The following is a 27115-nucleotide window of genomic DNA, read 5'->3' on the forward strand; positions in this document are numbered from 1 at the left end:
TCCACGTGGCTCGAGCTGTGGCTTCGGCAGTCCCTATGTGGCAGCACTGTCCCCTCCAAAGCGTGGGGGGGCTGAGGGCTCCACGGACCCTCACACAGGACTGTGCTGCCCCATAGCATGAAGAGGGTTTGTGTTCCCAGAATGATGATTTCCGAACACAGCCCTGAGGAACACGCAGCAGCAGGAGCTTCTACTCATTTTTGAGAATGCAGGGTCCTGGGCCTCACCCTCAAACCCTTTGGAATCAGAAACACTGACTAGAGCCAGAGGTTCATCTTGAGCAGGCCTCTGGATGGCCACAGGTGTCCCTGCGTCCAGCATCCCCTCCCCCATCCGCATCAGTCCAGGGGGAAGCAAACCAGGCTTGTTGGGAGGCAGGGAGAGAGAGAAGGGGCCTTGCTGAGTTTCCTCACTTATTTTCACAACCACCCTTCTGGGCCATCCTGCCTCACTTATAAGAGAGGAAGCTGAGGCTCAAGACTGAACAGGGCTCGATGTTGGAGAACTTTTGGGCCCAGCTTGATAACTGAGTTTCCTTGAAAGCTGACACGTCCCTCTGACATCTGTGCTGGGGCCCTTCGCCACATCCTCAGGAAGGGTAGGATGCAGTGGGAGGGACAGATGGGGCAGTAGTGCACACCAGAGGGGGTGAGGGCTCTTAGTGTCCCCTGCCCTCATAAAAGCTAGGAGGGGGACTGATAGAGACAGGATGGCTCTTTGGAGGAAGTAACATTTGAGCTGGGCCTTCATATGGAGTGTTTTAACTCATGGGTAGTTAGGGGAAGGCAAGGTATGAGCCACGACTTCGAGTTATGACAATGTAGGGCCTGTCGTATTCCAGGGCCAGTGAATGGTCCAGATGACCAGAGATTTGGATGCAGTGGGAAGATCATAATAGTCGCTGTTATGTTCAAGTCTCCACACGGACATATTATGGACACTATAACTAAGTCTTTTATTTCATATTACCTCAGCCCCATTAGGTGAGAATTGTAACTTTTCTTATTTTACAGATGAGGAAGCAGAGGCACAGAAAGGCAAAGTTCTTTGCCCAAGCTCATACAGCTAGTAAGTCACAGAGCTGGGATTTGGGCGGGGGAGGCCTATCTGCTCTGTTGAAGTACGGGTTGATACGGAATCAGAGATCCTTGGGTGTTGGGTTAAGGAATTTGGACTTTCTTCTCTATATAATGGATGAGTCATGGGAGGCATTAAACATTTTAAAAACTTGTGACATTAAAGGAAATGTTAAAAACCACATTTTTATCCTAATACAGCTATTTAAATTATATTTCTGCCTCTTCCTGCCAGTATACACGTGAATGCACATTTACCAGAATCATGAGGATTAACGTTTATTAGGCACTTAGGCGGTGCTTGGCACGTCTTAAACACTTCGAGGTGGGTGATGTTTTTAATCTCATTTTACAGCTGAGATGAGTCAACAGCTCAGTGAGGTTAAGCAACCCCAAGTCATACAGCAGTGGTGGCAGAGCCAGGTCACAGAACATACCAAGATCAGGTCTGATATTTAACAGATGCAGAGTTGGACTACAGGGGAGGAGGCTGAGGCAATTTGGGGGTTCCTGTAGCTGAACCTCTCCTATGTTGACAGCCGGGGATATTGAGGCCCAAGAGGGGAAGGCCCTGAGTCAAGGGTTGCTCAGGACCCCAGGGTTCCTTATAGAGCCCCCAGGTACTGGATAGAATGTAGTGTAAATGGGCTGTCCTGGGCATCCAGGGTCCCACAGATTTGGGCATTTGGAAGAGCTGGGTTTGCATCTTGGTTCTGCCCCTTCCTGGCTGTGTGACTGTGGCAAGGCCCTTCACCTCTCTGAGCCTCCCTGTCCTCATAATGTCAAATGGGGAGAATAAATAGTACCTACGCAATGAAGGTGTCAAAGTTCAGAGAGAGAACTTGGGTATAAGTAAAGATCACAAATTGGCAGCTCATAGGTTGATTCTAGCCTACAGAGAAACTTTGTTTAGTTTTCAGTGTTTTAAAAAATGAGCCAACATTTAAAAATAATGAAGTGTAAAACCTACTGCAATGGCAAAAAGTGAGATGCATTCTCTCCACATTAAGAACAAGACAGGGATGCCATCTGTTGTGATGCCAACATTATTTTGGAGGCCTAGCCAAAGCAATAAGTCAAGAAAAAGAAGTAAATGGTGTAAGGATCAGAAATGATGAAATAATAGCAAGTATGCTGAAATAATTGCAAGATCAATATATAAAAATTTACTGTGTTCCTATATCCAGAAACAATTAGAAAATTTAATTAAAATTGGGAGATTTTACCTAAAAATCTGGGTTTCTGACTTCTAAATTTAAAATTGGGTTATTTCACAGTGGGGCAGCAGTCAGGTGAAGCTGCTAGCCAGGCCGTTTCAGTGGGCCCGTGCATTCCTTATGGCCATAGTTATTCTTTACTGTTGTCTCCCATCGCAGCTGAATGTCATTTTCTACTTACTGTACTTATGTCGATTTGTCTTAGAGTAGAGAAGTATTTCTCATTTCCCATGTCTCTCAAAGGTGGGAAAACAAGATGGCTAGAGAGGATCATATAATGTTTATGCTCTTGGACTACTTTACTCATCCATTTTACTGTCTGGACTTTGTGGGTATGTGACTTGGGATCCCTGTAATTCCTGCTTCCTTTCCTCCCTTCCCTTTCCAGTCTTCTGTCTGCCTCTGCCTCTCAGCTAGTCAGCCTCAGTTTCTCTACCAATAAATGTGGGGAATTCAGTTGTGGCTAACTTTACTGTCTATGAAGCGCCAAGCCCTGTGTTCCATGCCTTATTTACCTGTCACTGAGTCCTCAGGACTCCCCTCAGAAGCAAGCTGTCTTATGCTCAGTTTACAGATGCAGAAGCCAGGGCTCAGAGAGGTGTAGTAACCTGCCCAAGGACTCGTAGCCAGAATACGTGGAGCTGGGCTTCAAACCCAGGATTCCAAAGTTCCCACCTTGTCTTAGGATCACTAAAGCTCTCACCTGCTCTCATGAGCTGGGGTTTTATTTGGAACTACTTCTTTGAGACTCCAACCCCTGTTCATCTGCTTGGCCACCATTACCCTGTCCAGGCTAGCAACCTCTTTTGCATGAGTGACTGTATCAGCCCTCTCTGTGGCCTCCCTCCTTTCCCTCACCATGATCCATTTTCTTGACAGCAACCCAAGAGATCTTTTTAGAACCAGAATCAGATTGTGCCACTTTCTTGTTTAAAATCCTGTAGTGGCTTTTGATTTCTCCCGGAATAAAAGGTAAAGTTTTTTTCTGTAGATTCCAAGGTTCTACCAGATGCCACCTCATCTGCTACCACTCTTCTCTCATTCCAGCCACACCTGCTGTCTTGCTGCTCCTCCATCATCTAAGCTAGTTCCTGCCGTAGGGCCTTTGCACTTGCTGTTCCTCCATCTACAACTTTACCCTCCTGAATCTTCATATGGCTGGCTCTCTCACTCCATTCATCTTTGTCCAAAATTCATTCCCACTGAGATGCCCTCCCTAGCTAATCTGTCTAAAATAGCTCCCATCCCTGCCCCATCACAATCTATTCCTTATACTGCTTCATTTTTTAAAAAAAATTTAAAAGATTTTGCCCTGGTTGGTGTAGCTTAGTGGATTGAGCTCGGGCCTGGGAGCCACATGATTGCGGTTCGGTTCCCAGTCAGGGCACGTGCCTGGGTTGCAGGCCAGTTCCCCGCAGGGGACTCATGAGAGGCAGCCATACATTGATGTTTCTCTCCTTCCCTTCCTCTCTAAAGGTAAATAAATAAATAAATAAATAAATAAAATAAAATCTTTAAAAATTTTAAAAGATTTTATTTTTAGAGAGAGCAGAAAGAAGGGAGAAAGAGAGGGGGGGAATATTGATGTGAGAGAAATATTTATTGGTTTCCTCTCACACACCCCCAGCTGGGGACCTGGCATGTGCCCTGAGAGGGAATAGAAACAGTGACTTCTCTGTGTGGCAGGATGACACCCAACACACTGAGCCACGTAGGTCAGGGCTGCTTGATTTTTATTCATTATCCTTGACATTATGTTAGACATTTCTTTATTGTCTCTTTCCCTATAAAAAACAAAAGGTCCACAAGGACAAGGCCTTTTGTTTGTGCACTGATATTTTTATAGTGCCTACTTAGTACTGCCTGGGAATTGCTCAATCGATATTTGTTGAATAAATAATCATTCAACAAGTGACAACAGCACTTTGAGAGAACAAGGCCCACTCTACCCATCCTGTTCTCCAATCCCACAGAGGAGAAGGGTGAGATTTTCCCAGTAAGAATCTGCCATGTAGGCTGAGAAACGCTGACCCAAAGCCCTGGAAGTTAATGTCTGATACAAAGAAAACTTTCATTTTAAGAGGGAGCTGAAAATATCTGGGACAAATATCAGAGGCGGTGGCTTGGAAGTCTCAGTTGACAGAGCAAGTATCCTGTGTGGCCCAGGAGAACAGGTTGGGCCAGTTTTATCTCCCATGGGGAGGAAGGAATGGAGGCGGCAGTTACAAGTGACCCAAAGCCCAAGTCTGCCAGCAAGTGGCCCTCAGAGATTCTCAAGGACTTGGAGGGTGGTAGTCAGGGATGTTAGCAGATTCTGCCTCTGGATTGGGGCTGACCCCCTACTTGCCTAGGGTGCCTGGTTTAATGGTGAGGCACAGAGCCCTGAGGCAGAGGCAGAGGCCCAACTTTAGTATTGAGCTCTTTGTAGAATCAGAATAAACAGGCCTGAAAAGGAAAGAGTCTTATCCCAGATTTCATCATAGCAAGAATGAGGCCAGACCCAGTTCTCCTGCCCCCAAAAGTCACCCCTACCTCAGTCCATTACTTCGTTTTACAAATACTTATTGAGCACCTACTAAATGCTAAGTATGGTTCTGGCATTGATGATACACTGTGAACCCAACAACGATCTGTGGAGAATCCCTGTGGAAGAAGCAGAAGATAAACAACAAAGTAAATAAGCAAATTATATAATATGTTAGAAGGTGATGAGTGTTAGAGAAAAAGAAAAAACGGAGGACAGTAGAGGTTTTAGAATGTGGGGTGGGGAGCAAGTTGCAGAATTATATGGGATGGCCAGGAAGCCTCACTGAGAGGGCCACATTTTATGGCCCCCAAATGTGGCCCCTTTCTAGAGCACAGTGCCTGCTGTGTGGTCTGCACATGCTCTGATGAATGGGTATTTAGTAGGTCCTGTAACACCCCAGAGCTCAAGCACAAGGGCCCCTCCAGTGCCCAATCTCCCCTGACTCTTCACTCGCCCCTCTTAGGTTCTGCCAGGTCTGTCCTAACCCTATTCTTCAAGGAGGTTATACCTGCTTCCAGGCCCATCACACTTCAGTTATTTACAGGTTTGTGTGTGTGTGTATCTCTCCATTCATTCTCAGCATGTTTTTATAAGGAGTCCTGATGCAGCCTCAAAATTCTTCTCAACCCAGCAATCCCAGTGGCCCATACCAATTGGTGGGGGTTGGTAATTAAGATTAAATCCGAGTGTTCTGCTATCATATCTCCAAGATGTTTTTCTGGGCTCCCAAAGTTATGACAGAGGCTCCACTGTCATCCTTAGCTATGCCCCAGCTATATAAGGCTGATGGTGGTGGGGCCTACAGGGTCTGCCTATTTATATATTCTTTGAGTCATGGCTGAAGCCCAGCAAACTGTTTTGCTACCTGTATGCCTGGTTGCAGCATGCCTTAGATAAAGAGGGGAGAGGGCAGATTGCTAAAATGTGGAGGGGTCATTGTACCCATAAGGTGGCTTGATTGAAGTCTCCTTGTTTTTTTCTTTTGATAAAAACATTGCAATGTCTCAATTACACAACAAACAAAGGCATGACTTATGCTTTACAATTTATGCTGCTGTGAATTCTTGCTTGTCTCTCACATTTGAAAAATTTCATCTATCTTGGAAAGTTGAGTGAAATAAACTCTCCTGTCCTCTGAGGATGGCTACCTATATATGCAGGCTGAGACTGTGGCAGATGAAAAGAAAAACAACATCTGAGGCGTGTTTTTTTCACATATAGATCATAGCCTGGGGAAGAGACAAGACTCATATGTGAAATAACAGAGAAAAAGTTCAGCTAAGTTGTCATTTATTTGAAACTCTGTTCCCAAGCAACTTCACATATTGAGAGGTCCAGGAATGGAGAAAAATGACCTTTGAGAAGTCATGTTTTTCTACATTGGCAATTGGAAGCAGCAAATTAGAATGGTGGGCTTGGGGAAAGTATTGGCTACTACTCACAGCCTCACTGCTAATGGATGGTGAAGTGATACTTTTTAAAAGATTTTATTTATTTATTTTTAGAGAGGAGGCAAGGGAGGGAGAAAGGGAGAGAAACACTGGTGTGTGATTCCCCCAACTGGGGACCTGACCTGCAGTCCAGGCATGTGCCCTGACCAGGAATGGAACCAGTGATCTTTCCATTTGCAGGCTGGTGCTCAGTTTACTGAGCCACACCAACCAGGGCTGAAGTGATTCTTGACAGTCAAGAAGAAGAGAAAACAATAAAATTTGGCCCCACATCCAGCTGGGCCTGTGTAATGCAGCAGGAAAGATTCTCAATACTTCTGCTACCTTTGGAAGTTCTGGGTCTCCTCCTGATTTAATTATTGTGCATAATGATGACCCAGAATCTGTAGAAATGAATACACACTTTTGAGCACCTATGCTAAGTAAGCATTTGACATTCCCTAGCTTACATAAGCTTGAAGGTGGTCCTGGCATCTTCTCCAATATACAGTTGCTGCAAGGGAGGTACACATTATATGAGTGGCAACTTGCCCAAGAAAGTATTCAAAGTGGGTTTTGAACCTTTGCAATCTAACTCCAGTTCTGAAGGTTTTGAAGAGTCTATTAGGTAAATTAGAATTACAAAGTCATTCCAGGTAGAGGGAACAGCAAATGCAAAGATGAGGATAGTAAATTAAGTTAATCACTTAATTTCACAGTCTTGGTGTATTCACCTACAAAATAGGTGTATCATCTGTCATAGGATTGTGAGAATTAAATGTGATAATGTGTATAAAGCACTTTTCACAATGCCTGCATCATAGGATACGCATTATGTTGATTACTGTTTCCTTAAATACTGTTATTGCTCTTTCTACCCTTCCCCTACAGAGCGGCTTTCCAAGGACACTACATTTCCCAGCATGCCATCTCGCCCTTTGACCCTAGACAGGCCAAAAGTAGCACCGCCCAGCGCCTCAAGCCGGAAGACTATAGCTTCCCGGCATGCTGCGCGCCTCTCTCCGCTAGATTTGAGGCATAATCAGCGCGTTGCCTACCGGGAGTTGTAGTAGGCGGCGCGTTTCCTTGACGCCGGCCCGGCCGGGCGTGGGGGCCTGTGGGAGGTGGCACGGCCGGGCTCAGCTGCTTGGCGAAGACGGCGGAGAGGCCTACGGCGGCTGGGAGCGGCTGGGCCGGGAGCGGGCGCTGGAGCCGAGCCGAGCCGGAACGGACGGCGCAGGCCGGCGCGGCGAGCAGCAACCATGTCGGTGTTTGGGAAGCTGTTTGGGGCGGGAGGGGGTAAGGCTGGCAAGGGCGGCCCGACCCCCCAGGAGGCCATCCAGCGGCTGCGGGACACGGAGGAGATGCTAAGTAAGAAACAAGAATTCCTGGAGAAGAAGATCGAGCAGGAGCTTACGGCCGCCAAGAAGCACGGCACCAAAAACAAGCGCGGTGAGTCGGCCCGGCCCCCTCATACTCCCCTCAGCGCCCGGGCCCGGACTCCACCTTTATCGGACCCGCACCAGGGTCTGTTCGGATCCGAGAAATCTTCTCCGTCATACTCCTTTCCGTGACCTTCCGGGTATGGGACTTAGCCAGTTTGACTCCCTTCAGTGTCTACCCGAGCCTTGGATTCTTCCACCATCAGGCTGTCATTTCAAGTTCTCTACCCTCAGGCTTTCCCTACTGTACCAGGCCCCTTCAGACCCTGTTTTCACAACACTCTGCCCTCACTCTGTTCCTTTCTGTTCTGCCTTTTTCTCCACCCTCTGGCCGGCCTTCACCCACCTTCCCAGGGACCTCCTTCTTCTTGGATCATTTCTGACCCCCATCCTAACACTTGTTCTTTCCTGGTCCTACTCCTACCCCTCTATGGAGTCCATGAGTTTCTCTTGGCCTCTTTCCACTCTCTGACTCAGAATTTTCCTTGAGAAGCTTCCTTGACGGAGAGAAAAGGGAGCTGGGGGCGAGGAGACCCGTGGTTCAGGCTCTCTTCACATGCTGAGTGAACTTGAGCAGGTTACTTTTGCTCTTGTCTCATTTACCCCCCATCTATCAGCCAGGGTTTGGCCTCCATGAGTCCTAAAGTGCCTTTCAGTTCAGTGCTTCACTTTTTGTTGCTTCAGAGCCAGGTCTTAGAGTTTTCACGTAGTCCAAGCCTTCACTGTGTGACTCACTGCTTCACCATCTTTTTAAAACCAGAGATAAGAATTCATTTCTTCCATTGGCTGAGACTCCTCCCCCGTGCCCTCTGCCGTGTTTAAGGGCTGGGATATTGAGTCTTGAGGCACCTTACTTCTTGTTGTATGGCTTTCTGGGTAAGTGCTTTATAGTCAAGTGAGGTGAATGTGAAAATGCTTTAATAACTGTAATTTAGCCACATTTGATTTTTTCTTGTTATGGCAACATGTCTCATAGATAGCATGAGACCCTCCTCCTAAGAAAAGCAAAGGTGAGAGGCATTGAGGAGCCAGCTGTACAATTAAATAAGTTATTTAACTCAGAAGTCTGGTAGTCCCTAGCCCTGTCCCTTGAAGGTAGTTAATTTCCCTCTCTGAAAGGAAGGTCATGGATTTACAGTGCTCGGCACATAGTAGGGGCTAAGTAGATGTTCTCTTCATTCTAACAGAAGAACAAAATGGCCCATTGTGGGGATGCTTCTCTGTTGATAGCACATCCTCTGGAAATTCCTTCTGTGTGCTTACTGCGTGCATTATGTTCATAGGATGAACTATGAACATAGTTCATAGGGTGGATTAGCTTCCACCGTAATGAGGTAGGAAGCAGAGACAGGAAAATAAATGAAGAAAGTATTGTCTAGTTGTGATGTGCTAGGAAAAAATCTGATGGGGAGTGATGGGATGGGAAGGGGTGCTGCTTTAGTTAGAATGGTAAGGGAAGTCCTGTTTGAAAAGGTAAGTTTGTTCCTTGGGCAACTCTGTGAAAATCTAGGGGAGGGGTATTGTGGGCAGGGAGAACAGCATAGGAAAAGGCTCAGAGGTTCTTTTGAGGAATAGAAGACCTCTGTTTCTGGCATGTAGTGATTGAAGAGAAAAGTGGTATGAAATAAGGGGGTGGGGAGTGGACCTTGAACTTCCTGGTAAAGAGTTTGGATTTTTATTTCAAGTGGATGAAAAGCTGTTGGAGGGTGTTATGCAGGAGGTGCATGTACTAATCATCGATCATAGTTTTAGAAACACCATCTGGTTGCTCTTTGGAAAACAGACCGGCGGAGGGGGTGAGGATGAGAGTGGGGAGACCAGTGAGAAGGCGGCTGTAGTCATCTGTTTGTGGCCTGGACTCCAGTTGTAGCTCTGCAGTGGAGAACAGGTCAGATTTTGCTGTCTCTAGCTTTTTTCTTGGATGACTCTCAATCAGGATCCTCTGATGTTCATAGTAATTAGTCATTGTTTCTGCCAGTCTCATTTGGAATACTTTGCTCATTGCAGGGTGGTTGAGAAGGGCATCGTTTTACCTCATCTCCCATCAAAGAGCAATTCTCCTGTGGTCTTTTGGTCTGGAGCTAGTTTATTTTCTACAGTTTCAGAGGTGATTGAATTTGATTTTCAAGAGGCTTGGAGAGAGGCTTCCAGCAGACCATGGAGGACCAATCTCAGTTGTAATAACTTTGCTGAAAGCGGTCTGTCTTCTTGAGTTTGTTTGAGAGGACAGGAGCTATTGCCCTTCTCTTTCATGTCCTCCCCGGGGGGAAAAGACCTCTGCTTATTGGAACAGTGCTGAGGTGTTGTCAACTACCACATACCACTCATTTAGGCACTTCCTTGTTACTGTGCTGCGACCTAGAGAATCGGAGATGAAAAATACACTGTGCCTGCCCTCCAGGGACTCAGGATTGAAAGTGTGTAGTTTTATTTTATCTTTTTTGAGTTTGTGTGAGTGTGTGTGTGTGTGTGAGAGAGAGAGACAGAGAGAGAGAGAGATAGGGAGGGAGGGAGGGAGGGAGGAGGGGAGAGGGAGGGGAGAAGGAAGGAAACATACCAATTAGTGCTGAAATATGAGTGTGTACTTGGGGCCAAGGCTAAAGAGGAGAAGGCTCCTATCTGGAGGGCAAGGGCAAAGGAGGCTTCGCAGAGGAGGGGGATCAGAGGTGGGTCAGCAGAGAGTTTGGAGGGCTGTGAGAGTGTGGCAGGACAGCAGATGGCTAACATGGGAGTGGCCTGTAGCCTTTAGACATTGACCTGGAGATAATGAGGAGCCATTGGCCGTCTTACAGCGGGAGAGACAGATCAGCTTGGATATTTGAAAGAACACTCCAGCAACATCATAAAGGAAGGAGTGTAGCCAGCTAGGAAGGGACTGGAGGCAGGATCCAGTAACAGTTAAGGGTAGGATCTCACAGATAGGATTGGAGCCATAGCTTTGTCACTAGCTGTGTGTGCCTTGGGCAGGTTACTCAGCACCTCAGATTCCTCTTCTGTAAATAAGGGTACTAGTATCTACCTTATTGGATTCAATTATCTTATGCACACAAAGCTCTTAGTACAATGTCTTCCAGATGGTAAGTGATCAATTAATGCTTGCCGTTATCATTATTACAAGGAGACTTGTAATTATTCAGGTGGGAACAAGTGCCTAGTATAGAAGCATGGAAAACTAGATGAGAAGTAATGATGTCAGACTTTTCTGCAGGAGAATCAGAAGAGGCTGGGCAATGGATTAGAACTGTGTGCAGGATGAAGGAGAAGGAATTAAGGACAGTTCCCAAGTTTATAGCTTGGACAGTGGTTGTAGGGTGATGCCATTAACCAAGATGGAGAACACAGAGGAGGAGCAGTACTTTATAATGGTATAGTTTTTTGAAGTTTGTAAAAGTCCTTTTGTCATGGGAGTCTCACAGATAGTGTCACCTATCCAGGTCCATGGATACTGTGAGTTCCATGAGGCAGGCTGTGATACTCACATTCCTCACTATGTCTCCAGCACCTAGCAGAGTGCCTGGCATGTGGTTAGTGCTTAGTAAATATTTATTAAATGAATGAAAACACATATGTTCTGTTTTTATTCCCATTGTATAGAGAGGAAAATGAGGCTGGAGAGAGGATGTAATGACTCAGAGACCAGTTCATCTGGTAGCTGTGGGCACCTGGCGTTCTGTTTACTCCTTTATGGCTAAAAGTATCATCATGACCTTTGTCATTGCTCAGCTCATTAAACTCCCACCTGTGCAAGGTGTGGTACTTGCTCAGTGGAAGAAAAAGAAGTGAAATAGGATCAGGCCCTGCCCTGTGGACTGTATAGCCAAATGTGGATGCTATCTTTGTGTCATACACATTGGAAAGACAATGAATTGTCCTTTGAAACAAACCTGTGAAGGTCAAGTACATTATTTACAGTGTGCAGGTGTGTTCCAGGCAGTGGTTTCAGTTAAGGGATTAGAGCAAAATTTGGATTGCATATTTTTTCCAAATTGCTTTTTCTTTCCCTTAGTCATTCATTCATTCATCCATTCATTCATTCTTAAACATGCGGTAGGCTCTTCAGCTGTGTCCTAGGCTGCATGCTCAGTGCTAGGAATGCAGAGACACCAGACACGGTCCCTGCCATCCAGGAAACTTAAATATCATCACTTTCCTTTTCTATAAAGTAGAAATTATATTCATCTCATGTGACTATATGGTGAGGATTAGCTAAGATAATCTATGAAAGAGTGTGGCACAATGTGAATATTAAGTATACTTCTCTGATAAAGTTATTGTTGATCAGACTTCTTTGGTTTGGTTGTCCAAGTGGAAAAGTTTTTTCACTGAGGACTAGATATAAACCAGGATTGCAGTCTAGGTGAAGTGACAAAATCACCTAAACTTGGGCCTTTTTTGGTACCTGTCTAAACAGTGTCCTATTGGTTTTCTTCCTAAGAAGGATGATCAGATAGCAGAGATTCTTTTCTTCTTAAGGCATTGTAACTGTGAAATCCCTACCTCGGTGGTTCAGATTTCCCTTTTGCCTTGTTTTAATAAAAATGAAAACAGTTTGCAGAGTGGATAATACTTTAGTTTAACAAGAGAATTATGTGAGATTGGGAAATGGAGACTGGGTATCTCAAACACCCCACCCTGGTAAATTTCTTTTGGATTTATGGATGTAAATCAGTTCATTTACAGGTTAATTTAGGTTCAGCTGGAAATGTCTGATCGATGCAGAGGCCAGGAGCTCACGGGAGGTACGTCTTCATTAAGTCCTGCTCATTGCTGGAGCCAGGGTGACTCTCCCACGTTTAATAAAGTTGCTATAAAACATTGGCATGTGGGAAGACATCCTAATAAGTTAAATTTATAGTGAACGTGGCTTTTGGTTCTCTGGAATCAAGGTGCCAGGTTGAAAATCACAGCATCTTAATGGTGCATGTGCCAGCAGGACTCTCCTCTCCCAGAGGCCCAGGGATGGAAAACCTGAAACCCACCCAGGGAACTGAGCAGTGGGGATTTCCCTTGGTGACCCTTAGATTTCTTGTTTGAGGAAATGGCTGGCCAGCTTGGGTTTGGTTTATTTCCTAAGACAGATGGAATGTCAGGGAGGCCTTATGTGTTGGCTGTCCAAACATGGCTGGTGCCTTTAATTCAAATGACAATTTTTTTTTGCCCCATTTGGCAGGGAGATTAAATATTTTTAAGGGCCTGCCAGTAGGTTTATAATGTGATTTGAAATTCACGATAGATTTTATTTGGAAGTTTAGCTGAATGTGAGAACCTTTGAGCTGGACTGTTTTGCTCAGGGACATCTTGAGTTGTCCCAAGTCGAGTTTGCGTGTGGAGAAGGAGGCCTGTGAAGATGTGAAGAAAGGAGGCCTGTCCGTCTCTGAGGCTTAGCCAGGAGCTGCTTTGTGTACAGTGGTGGAGAGCCCTGAAATGGAGCCAGGGAGTATTGGGAGGAGGGGTGGGCCCTTGGGGCCTTGAGTTCCTTTGGGTAGGAAAGGTTTATGAGAACGTGGTCCTTTTGCCCAGGATTATTTTGTGCTATGCCACTGTGTTTGAAAAAGTGAGAGAGGATATTCAAAAACAACAACTTTGGATTGGTCATTCTGTGGGTGGATGACTATATTTAGAAGGAAAGTTTAAGCATAGTAGCAGGAAACAACTACAGACCTAGCTGGATATAGTACTACCTTGTTTTAAAGGTGTTTGTCTCAAGTCAGCAGATGGTAATTATTGAGTTCCTTCTAGGAGGGAGGCAGCATGATGCATGGTGTAGGCAAAGATTTCTAAATTTGAATACCAGCTTAACCACTCACCAGCAGTACCTTGGCAGTTATCCACTCTGAGTTTCAGTTTTCCCATCTATAAAAATGGAATAGTAATGATTTTTAGGGTTCTTATGAGGATATGGAGTAAGTTGATATATGTAAAGTGCCTAGCAGAGTGCCTGGCTCATAGGAGGGACGTAAATGTTTCCTTAGTTTCCCAGGTATAGTCTCAGGTGCAGTAAGGGATATAAAGATGGCTGACACTCCCTTCTTCCTATAAGAGCTCACAGTTCAGTGAGAAACACACACATGTACAAGCAACTTATAAAAGGCAGATTGTGGTGAGTGTGCCAATGAAGTGCCAGAGAAAAATGCAGCAGGACGAGATTAATTCATCTCTGAGGGTTGGCAGGTTCATCTCACCCATCCACCCATCCAGTGCCCAAATTCTCTTTGCAGTATTCCTGCCAAGCGATTAACCTCTGATTGAACCCCTCTGCTGACGCGATTTATATTAGGTGCTCTATCCTTCCACTCTGTAGCATAGCCTGTCTTTGGGCAGCTCTGACTATAAAATCACCTTTCTTTTTTAGAACTGAGATCTGTCTTCCGGTAGTGCCTACCTCCAGTACAGATTGGGGTAGTAGCAGCTTGGGGTAGTAGAGAGAAGGTGGCATCTGGAGTTAGAAGGCATGGGGGCAAATCTGAGCTCTGACAGAGTGAACTGTGTTTCTTCTGTTGGAAAAAGAGATTGCTCGTTCTGCCTCTTAGGGCCTCAGAACAGGCCTCATATTCCTTTGACAAGACAGATGGAGGAAGATCGTGCTAATGTCTCAAGCCTGCACTTCCCTAGAACAGGTCTTGTCTCGTCCGTTGACTATTTTGTTGCCTGGCGTTGCTGTTCTTTTCTTACTGCCCTGCCCTGGATGTTCTCCTGCTCATCTGTGTTGCTCTTAAGATATGGAATGGGCAGAGGGGAATATTCTTAATATTCCAGCCACGGTCTGAGCAGCACAGCCCAGAATATGCAGGACTGGCCATTTGTTTAGGGTTTAATTTGGTTCTGCATGCCATTTGGCCCTGGTAATTCCCATATCACTGAGACAGGTTTTTTGTTGTTGTTGTTGTTGTTGTTTGTTTGTTTTTGAAAAGCAGTTACTTTGCTGTGGCCTTTCATTAGTAAAGCAATGGACATCTAGCAACCTCTAAAGTTTGTTTGGTTCTTCTTCAAGAGTCTTAGCTGAAGGATTGAAGGATTTAAGTTCCTAACAAGAGCATCTGACTGACTTGATTCTCCCATAGCTGATATTTCTAGCTCTCTCCTCCCTCTCTTCCTTATAGGGCAAAGCTGGCTGAAAGGCTTTTTTGAAGGATTCATGAAAGCTATACATCTCCTTGGTTGTGGCTGTTTAGTTCAAAAGGTTAGTGGTATGGTATGGTAGAAAAGGCACTGGGTTTGGGCACTCAGAAGACCTGAGTTTACATTTCACTTCTCCCACTTATTACTTTTGGGATCTGGAGCAAGTCTCATATTTCTGAGCATCAGCTTCTTCCACCGCAAAAACAGGATACTATATAACTTTGCTACTTAAAGTGTGGTGTTTGGGAACATTTGGGGAATTGTTAGAAATTCAGACTGTCAAGCCCCACCCAGATCTTCTGAAGCAGAACCTGCATTTTCATGAGATCCTCAGGTCATTTTTATGCACATTAAAGTTTGAGAAACACCTCTTTATAGTTATTGTGGGGATTAAATGAGAATTTTGGGTGTTTTTCATATGTCCAGGCCAGTCTTCATTCCTGGACACTCAGGAATGCTGTTTCTCTGGTCCATTTGCTCACTCTTTTTTCTGCTCAAAGATTAAACTCTTCTCCAGCTCCCCTTATCCCCAAATATCTTCAGTTACCTCCAAATTTGATGAGGCCTCAACATGAATGGTTTAATAGAAGGTCATCTTCCCCTCTTTGAAAAAGAACCTGGAGCACATGTCCTGCTGATAGGGTAACAGCCTTTTCATGAAAGGCGAACCCCAGTTTAAGTTGGGGGAAGTTCCCGTCCTCAGGAAGCGCCACTGCCTGACTGGGGGGACTGGTTAGTAAAGAAAGAATTCCCACCTGGTGAGGTTCATGTACAGTACCCTGGGAGCCATAGATGAAGAGGAATTCTTGCCACTGAGGTTGGGGGTGGGGGCTAGGAAATGTTTTTTTTTAAGTTATGTCTTTTTCTGTTTTTACCATAAAATTTTTTCAATGAGTTCTGATTTCCTTGTTCAGTGGCTTTATGACTGTTTCCTGTCCTGTTTATATGACATGGATACTGTTCTGATCGACCAGTTTTCTACATCAAGAGGGACAGGCGTTCTGCTGAGTGCCTGTTCTGTGTTAGGAGCCATCTGAGATGCTATGTGGATTTCCGGGCAGTGAAAACGACACAGCGTGGCCCAGTGGATCCTAGAGCTGAACAGATCTGTGGTTCCCTCAGAGAAAAAAGTGATCACAACTACATAGCCCAGACGTGTTCTTACTGGGGTCTTACAGTCATCTAAGTGTTTCTTCCAGGAGCTTAGGGAGAAAGTAAAACTAGCAAATGCAAGTAGTTCTCAGATAGGGTAGCAGTAGTTAGGTGGGATGATAAAGCAGGACATTCCATCATCACACTTGTCCTGTTCGATTCTATAAGATGACATTTTTTCCCTGGATTTTGGGGTGACAGTGATTTTTTTAAATCAATGTATGGTTGCCTCTGGTGTGTCCCCCGCCAGAAACTGGCCTGCAACCCAGGTATGTGCCCTGACTGGGAATCGAACCACGGTCCTTTTGTTCACAGGTCCACGCTCAATCCACTGAGCTACACCAGCCAGGGACAGTGAATTTTTGAGCAGGGATTCCTAATTGGGTTAAACCCAGCAAAGACCATTACCTTCTTTTGAGTCTCAAAAAGAACCAAAATTCAAACAGCTCCCCCCACCAAAAAAAAAAAACCAAAAACCAAAAAACAGGCATCAAGCACCAGGTTGCACAGGAGGCTTGGCCTGGGGCTTGGCACAGACCTGGGAGGAAATTTCCTCCTATTGAACACTCAAGGCAGTGGAGTTTGCCCAGGGCTAGGAGGCTCTGAGTCTGAACCATGCCCAAGTGTGAGGCCCTGCCTTATAATCTGCTCTCTGGAGACTCATACTCTTGGTGGAGGGATAAACCTAGGATGGGAGTAATTCAAGTCCAAAATTGGCTGTAAATGCCACCCACAGGAGCACCCTAAGTGGAGCTTGGTAAAGGTTTGAAGATGGGAGCAGTTGCCACACTTCAGGGTTGAGAGTGACAATATGATGCTTCCTGTTCTTAAAGGAGTAGGAAGCTATTGTGGTGGGGTGGGGGTTGGGTATAAACACCCATGTATGTATATGACATCACCTCAGATCCAGAGTTACAACTGGAAGTTGCAGAAGAATGTTTGCGTTCATCTAGCTGTGTTGCGTAGAGTATTGTATTTGAGAAAAGGAAACTAGGAGTTTTGAGACAGGTTTGGATATTGCGCACTGTAGGGATTCTGACGTTGTGATCCTCAATTTTTTTGGCCTTAGTGCTGCATAGACAGGCATTTGCATTTCATTTCAGTTGGTCCATTTTTAACGAAGGAAGCTGGAAACTTGCTTCATTTATGATTCGATGTATATTAACTTGAGCTGTGTGCCAGATACTGTCCTAGTTTATTGGGTAATTGCAGATGAAGACAGGTCATTGTCTTTGACACACTCACAATCTACCTGGAGTGACAGACAAGAAGACAAGTATAATGAGGATACAGTGTAGTCTGTTCTAGAAGCATATTCAGAATTCAGAGTATAGGATATACAGTAGAGTGGGTGCATGTGTGTATTGCTTGAATCTGTGTTTTATTAAATGGTTATTTTGGAGAGTACTAGAATATTAGAACAGAAGGGAACTCAAAATATATGAGTGCTTCAAACTGAATTAATAGGAAAAGTTTTTGAGAAGGAAAAGCCAGGAACATGGAAACACATGTAGTACTTTTTATTTTTTTAAATCCACACCTGAGGATATACTTGGTGATGAGGGGGAGGGGGTGGTGAGAGAGAGGAAACGTTGATCGATTGCTTCCCATACGCACCCTGACTGGGAATTAAACATTTTTGTTTAAGAAATGAGGTTCTAACCAACTGAGCCATACCAGCCAGGGCCAGGGCACAGTATGTTTAAAAAGTACTTTATTTGAATCAGAAGCGCCTTTGGGAGGACATAAGAATGGAAGAATGTTTGGCCTAGGTTAGTCATAAAATAATTAGCTTTGGAATACTAAGTTTAAAGTACAGCTTATTCTGCTATGGCTGGTGTGGCTCGGGGAGTTGAGCACTGGCCTGTGAGCAAAAGGGTCCCTGATCAATTCTTGGGCGAGGCATATGTCCGCGTTGCAGGCCAGGTCCCTGGTTGGGGGCGTCTGCCACAGAAACACCTATGTTTCTCTTCCTCTCTCTCTAAAAGAAATAAATAAAATCTTAAACAAATAATATTTTGATAATTATTACAAATTTGCTTCATAACTGTCTGTTTCTGGTAAAAAGAAGTAGGGACTAATAAACCTGAGATGTGGATTCTTTACTGTCTACATATGCAAGAACTGTAAGTTCCTTGTTTATAATCTTTATAAGACCTGATAGTGGTAGAAGCAAAAATGAGACATACATGTGTGTAGCCTGGCTGCTGTTTTATGCAGAGGTTTGAAGAGAGGTTGCTCCTGGGACAAGGCCACTTGAAAGACTCCACATTAGGGTGAGGATTTTGACCAACTCATTGTCCACAGAATTCATTAGACTTGGAAATGTTGACTGACAAAGGAAACGTTTAAATCCCAAATGATTGCTAGTTTCTTAATTCTCCATCAGGTGGGTCAGTTGCTTTCATCTATCCAGAGCATTTTCTCCCTTTAGAATCTTGCATACTGGGCAGTAAATAGGTGGTTGTGGATTGCTTAGTGAGTCTGGAGTAGAGCTGGCTGTTGAGTTGTAGTGGACTCTGCTAGCCTCCTGGCCATGTCCAAGGAAGGATGTCAGCCTGACATTCAGCATTTGCTCTTGGCAGACAGGGCTGTGTGGCTGGTGGCTGCAGACAGCCCTTCTCATACTTAGATTCAAAGTTAAAAATTTTTTTTTTTTCAGAAAGAAAATCTTCAGAAAATGAAAGCCTTTTCTCACCTTTGGTAAATGCCATGCACTTTACAAACTTGATCACGTCTCATCTTTTCACCAACCACATGCATGAACTGGTGTTACACCCCCAACCCCTTCAGAGATGAGAAAGCCATGGTTAGGGTTACAAGAGGCACAGGGCTGACCCAGGAGCCTCTGGCCTCCTGAGTTGGGCTGTACCACAGTGGGTTCTGGTATCTTTGGTTTTCTCCTAGGGCCAGGTCTCTATAGCCTGTAGTACTTATAATTTATCAATGGACAAAATCCTATCACTGTAAATAATTTTTTAAAGATTTTATTCATTTGTCTTTAGAGGGGAAGGGAAGGAGAGAGGGAGAGAAATACCAATGTATGGTTGCCTCTTGTGTCCCCCACGCTGGGAACTGGCCTGCAACCCAGGCATGTGCCCTGACTAGGAATTGAACCACAGTCCCTTAGTTCACAGGCCTGTGCTCAATCCACTGAGTTACACTAGCCAGCACTAAATAAATTTTTATAATATTCCCTCCACAGTGTGAACACCTGTTATTCTGTAGGGAAATACTTCTCATTTGTAAAGAGTTTTATGGCTTCCAGAGCACTTTCACAGATGTGATCTTATTTTGAAACTCAGAGAGGCTTTATAAAGTAGGTAGGGTGTGATTTTAACCCCATTTTACAAGGGAGAAAACTAAGGCTCATGGCAGTTAAGTGGTTTTCCTAGGGACTGTGTCAACATTAGAACCCTTCTTTAGGCTGCAAGTCTCATGCTTTCCAGCACTATCCTGCCTCCCTCTTATTAATGCCCAATCTCAGATTCCCTTGCCAGCTTCAGCAAGGCTGTATGTTGATAATGGGTATAGGTCAGGTTTAGGAGGACAAGGTTGAGGGTCCTTAGAGCGACTGGCTCATTTTATACAGTGGGACGAATGCCAGAGAGAATACGAAGTGGAGACTGTTCATATGTGTCCAGAATGGCTTGAGAACCTATATTCACTGTATTCATTTGTTCAGTTTGCTACAACAGTAGCATTGTGTATTTTCCAGTGTGGCTTATTGTGGCTTTTACCACAATAAGCTAGTTTTCTCAATGGCTTCTAGAGCAGTGTTTCTCAGCCTGGGCACTATTGACATTTTGGACTGGATAATTTTTTGTTGTGGGGGCAGTCCTGTACATTGCAGGATATTTAGCAGTATCCTTAGCCTCTACTCACTAGATGTCCAAGCACCCCCTTGGTCACCAAAAATGTCTCCAAACACTGCTTATTGTCCTCCGGGGAACAAGAGCTCCAGGGTTGAGAACCGCTGTTCGGGGCTGGTGAAGACCTGCAGGAGCAGCAGTTCGGCTTCAGAGGCTGGCCTGAGGGCTCAGGGTCTTACAGAGCAGAGCTGGGAGGATTCAGGAGAGTGCTTTTAACCCTACCCTCTGTTCTGCTGAGCAGAGCGAGATCTAGAGCTATCTCAGGGGCTCCTGGCTCTACTTTCTGGGAGTGTGGCTAGGATTCAAACCCAGACCTGAATTTCTCCCAGCCAGGACTCTTTCGCCAATCCAGAGGGCCTCAGTCTTTTCCAGATTGAAGAATTCTTTTCTAATTCCAAAAAAATATCAGGGATGGCCATGTGATAATATTAGTATTTTTAGTGCCCATTAATTGAGAAAATAATTCCTTTCAACCAGTATTTATTTAATACCCACTATTTGTGTCTCTGTCCTAGGACTGCCTGGCATGAATGGTGGTATTAGGTGGTCACGTGGTAGTTGCTTTTATTATTGTGTGGTAAATGCAGTCATCATGTGGTGCACAGGCAGTGTGCCAGGTGGCCACATTGACAGAGCAGTGAAGTGATAACTGAACCCAGTGGGCTCATAGCTCCTCAATTGGGTACCAATTGATGCATTTATACAATGAGATTTTAGAGAACAGCAGGCCAGAAAACTGGGCTTTTCTTGAAACTATGAACTGTCTACACTCAAGATAGAATCTCCATACTCTGTGGAAATAAAAAGCCAACAGGATACCTGAAGTCCTAAGTGTAGCTCTCTCAACAGTTGTACACTAGGGAATTTGTGATAAAAGAAGAGGCATTTGGCTGGAAACAAGTTTTAAGTTCCTAGCATTAGTTGGTAAATGGTGCGTGGGTCTAAGGAGAGTTTAAAATAATGGCCTTGAACTTGAGAATCTGTGTTTCCAGAACCTCTCGTCTCAAAGCACTGAGCTTCTCTGACAGGCACTATTACTGTTATTTCAGAAGTAAGAGGTAGAGGCCAAGCCATGCAAATTGTCCCTGAAAGAGAGCCAGCTACTCCCAGGTTCAGGAGCTGGGCCTCCGGTTGGTATTCAGGGATGGGGCTGTCTCTGTCAGATGAGGTAGAAAAAGGGAAAAGTTTCTTATGTTAAATTCCACCCAGTTCAGCCAACATTTGAGTGCCCACTGTGGCAGATTTCATGTGAAGGGACTGTATGTTGACTTAGATGATAGGACGCAGATGAGCAGGATTGGGGACAGAGGAAGAGCTGGGCCATTCCAGGCAGGGGGATTATAGGAGCCAAGACTAGCATGTACTGTGTGTGCGGGGAAGGGGTGAGGCAGTACAGGTACCTGGTGGCTCAGGTGCAGTGAGAGTTGAAAAGGTAGGCTGCCACTTCTCTGAGGAGGCCCTGGATGCCAAGCTGAGGAATCTGTGTTAGGTTGAATTTACTGAGGCACACACTGAACGGACACTTCCTGTCTCCAGAGAGCAGTTTGCTGGAGACCAGCGCTGTCTTCCTGCAACACCCTGGTGAAGCTTTCCTTTAGTACGCTTTCTGCCCATTACTGCTTGAGGGAATGAGGTGGGTAGAGGGGCTGTTCCCTTATAAGAGAGGACCTATGGGGTCACCACCCTTTTTCTAGTCACTTCTTGGTTCCCCTTGGTTCCCCTCTGCTTTGTTTGAAGCCTGAAGCCCAGTATATGCCGGGCAACTGGTTGGAGATAGAACAGCAACTTTTCTCCACTTGAGAGCATCTCAGGTTACATGCTGAAGGTAAGCAGGCATATCTCCCCTATTTAAATTAGCTTGACTCAGCCTCATTTATTAATCCGGTCCTTGGCTGCCTCATATTGAACATTTACTCCCAGTGCCTGGCTGGCTCACTCAATTAGTTGTGATCTTTGAGATTATATAATCTTCCTTTCATGTTTATCTTTGATCCGAGAGAGAGAGCTAGCTAATTCCCTTGGCTGAGGATGAGGACCTGTGTTTCTGAGGCCATACATTAAGTTCAGTCCCAACTCTCTGCTTGCTCTCTTAATCAGAAACATCTGAAAGTGAACCCTGCCCACCCCCTTTCCTGAGCTCCCAGTTTCCTCGTAGCTTTCCTACTGTCTGGGTGCTACCCCGCCCATCACCCAGGATGGTCAAGCAGAGCTCTAGGACTTAGAGACACTGCACCCTGGTTCTAGCTCTGACTCTGTCAACTGGTATCTTTGGGCAAGTATCTTCCCAACTCCGGGCCTTTGTTTTCTTGACAGTAAAATGAAAAGGATGGATTAAGTGAATGCCAAGATTCATTTCTGCTCCAGCATTCTCTGAACCAACAAGTGCTCACTGTACAGTAGCCCTCCAGAGAACAAGGTGTTGCTCCAAGCAGTTTTGCTGCATAAAAAGATGGAGCAGCTCAGCATTCATTTTCTCTGTTAACAGCGTGAGTACATCCCTGCTCTTTGGAGAAGCTGAGAGCAGCCACAGACTGTTTTGTAGACAGTGCTGGACATTTTTCTGTTTCGATTCCCTAGTTCAGAGGCCAGAGCTGGTAGTGGTTTTTAGCTGCTCCCTGGAGCCTCTGTCCAGGCAAGCAACACAGATGCTAGAGGGCATCTGTCCTGGTATCTGAGCCTCCGGCCTGCTCTGACTTGACTGCCAGACTTTTGGCAAATTAGAGCCACAGATTTCTGCTGAGGCTAAGCAGGCTCAAGCTCTGCTGGACAAAACCCCAGTACTGACCGGTGAAGCGTACTGGGGGTGCTTCCTTGTGGCAGAGCTTGACTTCCTCAGTGACCGACCTTTGGGCCCCAGGATGCAGGTGATTTGTCTCCTGTGTGAGGGGAGTGGAGAACAGAACCAACTGCTATGGGCTGGTCTGACTTTAGTCCTTTTAGTTAAATCTGCTTCGTAGAATGGCAACTGAAGATGATGCTAGGAGTCTTGGGGAGAGCAGTGGGCTTCTCTGGAAAGGCCTTTTGTGTGTTGTGTAAATCCTGGTGCCACCATGAGCCACTAAGCCTCTTAAGAATTTGGAAACCATTTACCCACCTGGTTCTAAATTATGGTCTTTAAAACCTCAAGTCCCTTCTAGTGTTCATTAAAACAGTTCTCTCACTTTTATTAACTTTCACAGTACATTCCTGTCTTCTGAGCAGCTCTGGGAAAAAAATCACACAACTTTAGAGCTCATCTTGCCCATGCAGGGGGAAATCCCAGGCCCAGAGAGAGTAGGTGGCCTGTTAAAAAGGACACAACTCATGAGGGCAAACCTGGGACTAGACCCGTCGTTTCTACCTCCTCATTCCAGTGAGTTCTGCTGCCTCACTGCTTCTCAGTAGACACTGTGGTGGCATGTTCCCTCCCAGTCCTGCCAGAATGGTTTCGAAAGTAAAATTTAAAGTTACCTTGCAGAAAACCAGCTGACAGGAGAGATGGAGCAAACAGTTGCTATTTTAGTGGGTTGTTTTCTTTTCAGTCAGAACTGGCTCTTGGTGGTTTGGCAGACTGGCTCAGCCCGGGTGGAGGATCATAAACTCCAAGGTCCCGGGTGGAGGATCATAAACTCCAAGGTCTTGTTGTTGCTACATTCCTGACTCTGCTACCAGACTGTCTTTTCCTGCACCCCAGGCCTCCCGTGCAAGGGTTCAGAATAATTCCTACTTTTAACCCTTTTTGGGGGGTCGCTCTGGGGAGGATTGGGATGTCTATAAAGAGATCTGGGAAAAAGTTGGTCTATAAATAGCAGTTTTTGATGCTGCTTGATTTTTTTTTATTGAGGTGTAACTTATTTATAGTAAAGCAGCCAAATCTTAAGTGTACAGTTCAGCGAACTTTTACAAATGTATATACTTACATATCCATCGCCCAGATCAGGACATAGATCATTTTCAGCACCCCAACAATCTCAATGAGTTTTTTAGTAAGTAGCTCAGGACGTGAGAAGAGAGCAGTTTTATTTACTATTGCCTCTTTAAGAACCTCAGAGGCCATTATATTTTCCTTCTGTTCCTCATTCAATATATGTTTCCAAAACACCTAGCAGTGCAAGGCTCTGTGCTGGAAGTAACTGGGAGTGCAGAAACTCATCATTGTTGGCCTCTGTCTCAGTCTCATGGCCTATCATGAATTATAACACGTCCAGGGGAGACCTTGAGAAGGCCTGTCAGAGGCAGCTTGGAGGAGGGAGGCTGCCTCTTGCAGGCAGAAGGGAGGGTATATGTTTGTGTAGACACAGAATTTCCCCCTGTCCTTTCACTGCCTATAAATATAGGAAATGGGCCAGATTTTCAGTCTCTTCTTTGTATTCTCAGACCATGTTGGCTACTTGGGGAGGTACAGACCCAGCTGAAAATCCACATCTGTAGTATTTGCTGTCTTGCCTTCTCTGTTGGGAAGTGGGGGAGAACACAGGCGGTATGGAGGAAAGCAGAAACAAGAGGTGCTTTCATAAGCCCCCTAAGACCACATCAGTCTACTGTGAGGTAATTTTGGCCTGAATTTCTCTGCCCCCTTTGATCTAGTAGTTTAAAACGTAGTTTTCTGCATCTTTAGTGAAAACAGATCCAAGAAGGAGTTTTCTGGTGTTTTTCATGTATGAGAAACAAGTTTGTCTTTTGTTTTGTTTTAATTGCTAATAAAGGCATATGGCTCTGTGGTTCGTAGATGCAGAATCATCCCTTTCTTTAAAGAAATTGTCTCCAAGGTAGTAAAGATCAGCACCTGAGATGGTCAGCACGAAGACACGCTATGACATCTGGACATTACAGAGCTTTACCTTGGTACATGTGTTGACAGTAGATAAGAAAGAAAGAAGGGTAGATGGTTCAGCCTACCTGACCTTATTCAGCTTCTGATGAGTTATTGTGTCTTGGAAATGTAAGAGACTTTTTGATCATCTGCATGTATTCCTATTGGGAGAAAGCCTCAGAAGTCTAAATTCAGGATTGATTCTAAAGAACTGATATGTAGCCTTACTCAAGTTTGTAAGAGCTTTAATGGGAGAAACTTACATGAGCCAAGCAGCTGCTTCCCATGGTAGCCTGGCTGGGAAAAAATCCGAACCCCTGCCAGGACAGGGGGTTAATGGTGAGTGGTCACATAGACCACCAGAAAGAACAGTGCATTTCCGAGTTAACAGATAGCATCAGGTAGTAATCCACACTCTATACTTTCATTAACGTCCTTCCTGAGGGCCCAGTGTTTATCTTTGGATGGCATTCTGGCTTTCTGGGTAGTCAGCCAAACGTGAGGCTACAGAGTTAAACAGTTACAGAGGTTAAACAGAGTCCAACGCTTTTACTGCTGGAGACATATTGCACCTCTGACTTCCCCTATGGTTCCCCACCCTCATTTCACAGATAAGGAAACTAAGGCTTTGATTTGACCAGAGAGCTGGAACCAGGACTGGGACTCATATCTGATGGGGTACAGATATGAGAGGAGTGCTCAGCAGGATTTGGAAGGAAGCTTGGCTAGGAGAGGGTGGTGGTGAGGCTGAAGGCAGAGGGAGAGTGGAGTGGCAGGGAGTGTTGGATGGTTTCCCTCTTGGAGCCGAGAAAACCAAGGTATCAATAGAAGTGAGAGTTGGGAGACAGGAAAGCCTCTGAACCTGTCTGTCAGTTATCTGTGGGAAGTCCTTGGGACACTGAGGCCAGGATAAAGGATTTTAATTGGCTGGAGAATTTTCAGCATTTATCCTTTGTATGTTTTGTTTTTTAATTGACTACATGGGACCCCAGAGGCCTTGGTAGGAAGCCTGCTTTCCAACTTCCTTTCTTTACATTCTTTTCTAAACAATCGGTTTATAATCTAGTACTGTTGTATATTGTTCAGGGGAACAGAAATTATCTCTCCGGCCCAGTATTTTGGTTTCTGGTTATTCTGTGCAGTTTGTTAGTTCTCCAGTTTTATTATTCTCACATATATGGTTATAAACTACAATGTTCAGCAGGGAAGGTCAGATAGCAAACTCATGAAATCAATGTTTTTTTTGTCTGTGTGGTAAAATATATATAACATAAAATTTACCATTTTAACCATTTTTAAGTATGCAGTTTTGTGGTTTTAAGTATATTCACATTGTTGTGCCCAATCTGTTTTTACTCTTTAGTTTTTTTTCTACCAAGATTAATCATTGAGCAGAAGAGTGCTTAAATTGGTGTCTGCCATTAAGATTAGTTATTTGGTCTCTCTGAGTCTGTGTCCTTGTTTGTAAAATGGGAGTAGTAATAATAAGAACTCTGAAGTCAGACACACTGGGCTTAAATTTAGGCTTCATCAATTACTAACAGCAATCTTGGGGAAGTTACTTAACTTTTAAGCCTTAGCTTTCATTCTTTCGCCATATTAAAATGGAAAGGAATGAAGATTTATTGCCTGCTATCAAGTATTAGACTCCATAAATGCCTTGCATGTGCTGCTTTACTCCTTACATGGTCCAGTGAGATACAGGTATTATTATCCTCATATCACACATGTGGACAGTGAGCCTCAGAGAGGTTAAGTGACTTGTTCAAGGTCACCAAATTACTAATGTCTTACCCTGGATGCAACTGATGAATATTTCTCTGTCATCTCTCTCTCCCCCCTCTCTTTCCCTTTCTTCGTTCCCTGTCTCTAAAAATGAATACACATATCCTCAGTTGAGGATTTAAATAAATATTCAAACAATGAATGCATAAATACGTGGAACAGCAAATCAACGTCTCTCTCTCATAAATAAATAGCTCTTGGGAAGAGCCTTTTGAGAATGACAATATGAGATTTTTAAAAAAATGTAGCTTCTGATTCAGTTAATACTGGGTTGGCCAAAAGTCTGCTTAGTTTTTTTTCATAAGATAAAAGACATATTTTTCATTTTCAGCAATAACTTTATTGATTTGGATATTTTTAATACGTCGGCTCTCTCCCACGTGGTATAACATTGATTGTTCTCAGTTAATATTAGTCTTGATTTGATCACTGTCAGCTTCAGCTGGTCTGTCAAACCACGGAGCACCATCCAGTGAGAAGTCTCTAGCACAAACCTTTGCAGACCACGTTTGATATGCTCAATCAGTCACAGCATCTTCTCTATGCACTGCGCAAATCCTTTTTTGCATTTCAGTTGCATTTTTGCCTTTCTTGAAATAATAAAGCATAAGATGCTGGAAATGATGTGTATTTTCTTCCATCTTTCATATTTTTAAATGGCTATATAAAATTCACCAATTTTGATCAGTTTTTAAAAAATACA

General features: G+C 44.6%; 2 protein-coding genes across 2 annotated transcripts in view; both read left to right on the top strand.

Annotated features, from left to right (window-relative positions):
- ZNF341 (zinc finger protein 341) overlaps nt 1-3523 on the top strand; it is a 50476-nt gene extending 46953 nt beyond the window's left edge. The window contains exon 16 of the mRNA XM_037043885.1: nt 1014-3523. Within this exon, the coding sequence (XP_036899780.1) occupies nt 1014-1322 (309 nt within the window). The 3' untranslated portion in view covers nt 1323-3523. The remainder of the gene's footprint in view (nt 1-1013) is intronic.
- A 3840-nt stretch (nt 3524-7363) lies between these two features.
- The window catches only part of CHMP4B (charged multivesicular body protein 4B), a 40520-nt gene continuing 20768 nt past the window's right edge, over nt 7364-27115 (top strand). The window contains exon 1 of the mRNA XM_037043888.1: nt 7364-7702. Within this exon, the coding sequence (XP_036899783.1) occupies nt 7513-7702 (190 nt within the window). The 5' untranslated portion in view covers nt 7364-7512. The remainder of the gene's footprint in view (nt 7703-27115) is intronic.

This window comes from Sturnira hondurensis, unplaced genomic scaffold (genome assembly GCF_014824575.4).
Source record: "Sturnira hondurensis isolate 20B ecotype Veracruz unplaced genomic scaffold, ASM1482457v3 Scaffold0004136, whole genome shotgun sequence".
Taxonomy (NCBI): domain Eukaryota; kingdom Metazoa; phylum Chordata; class Mammalia; order Chiroptera; family Phyllostomidae; genus Sturnira; species Sturnira hondurensis.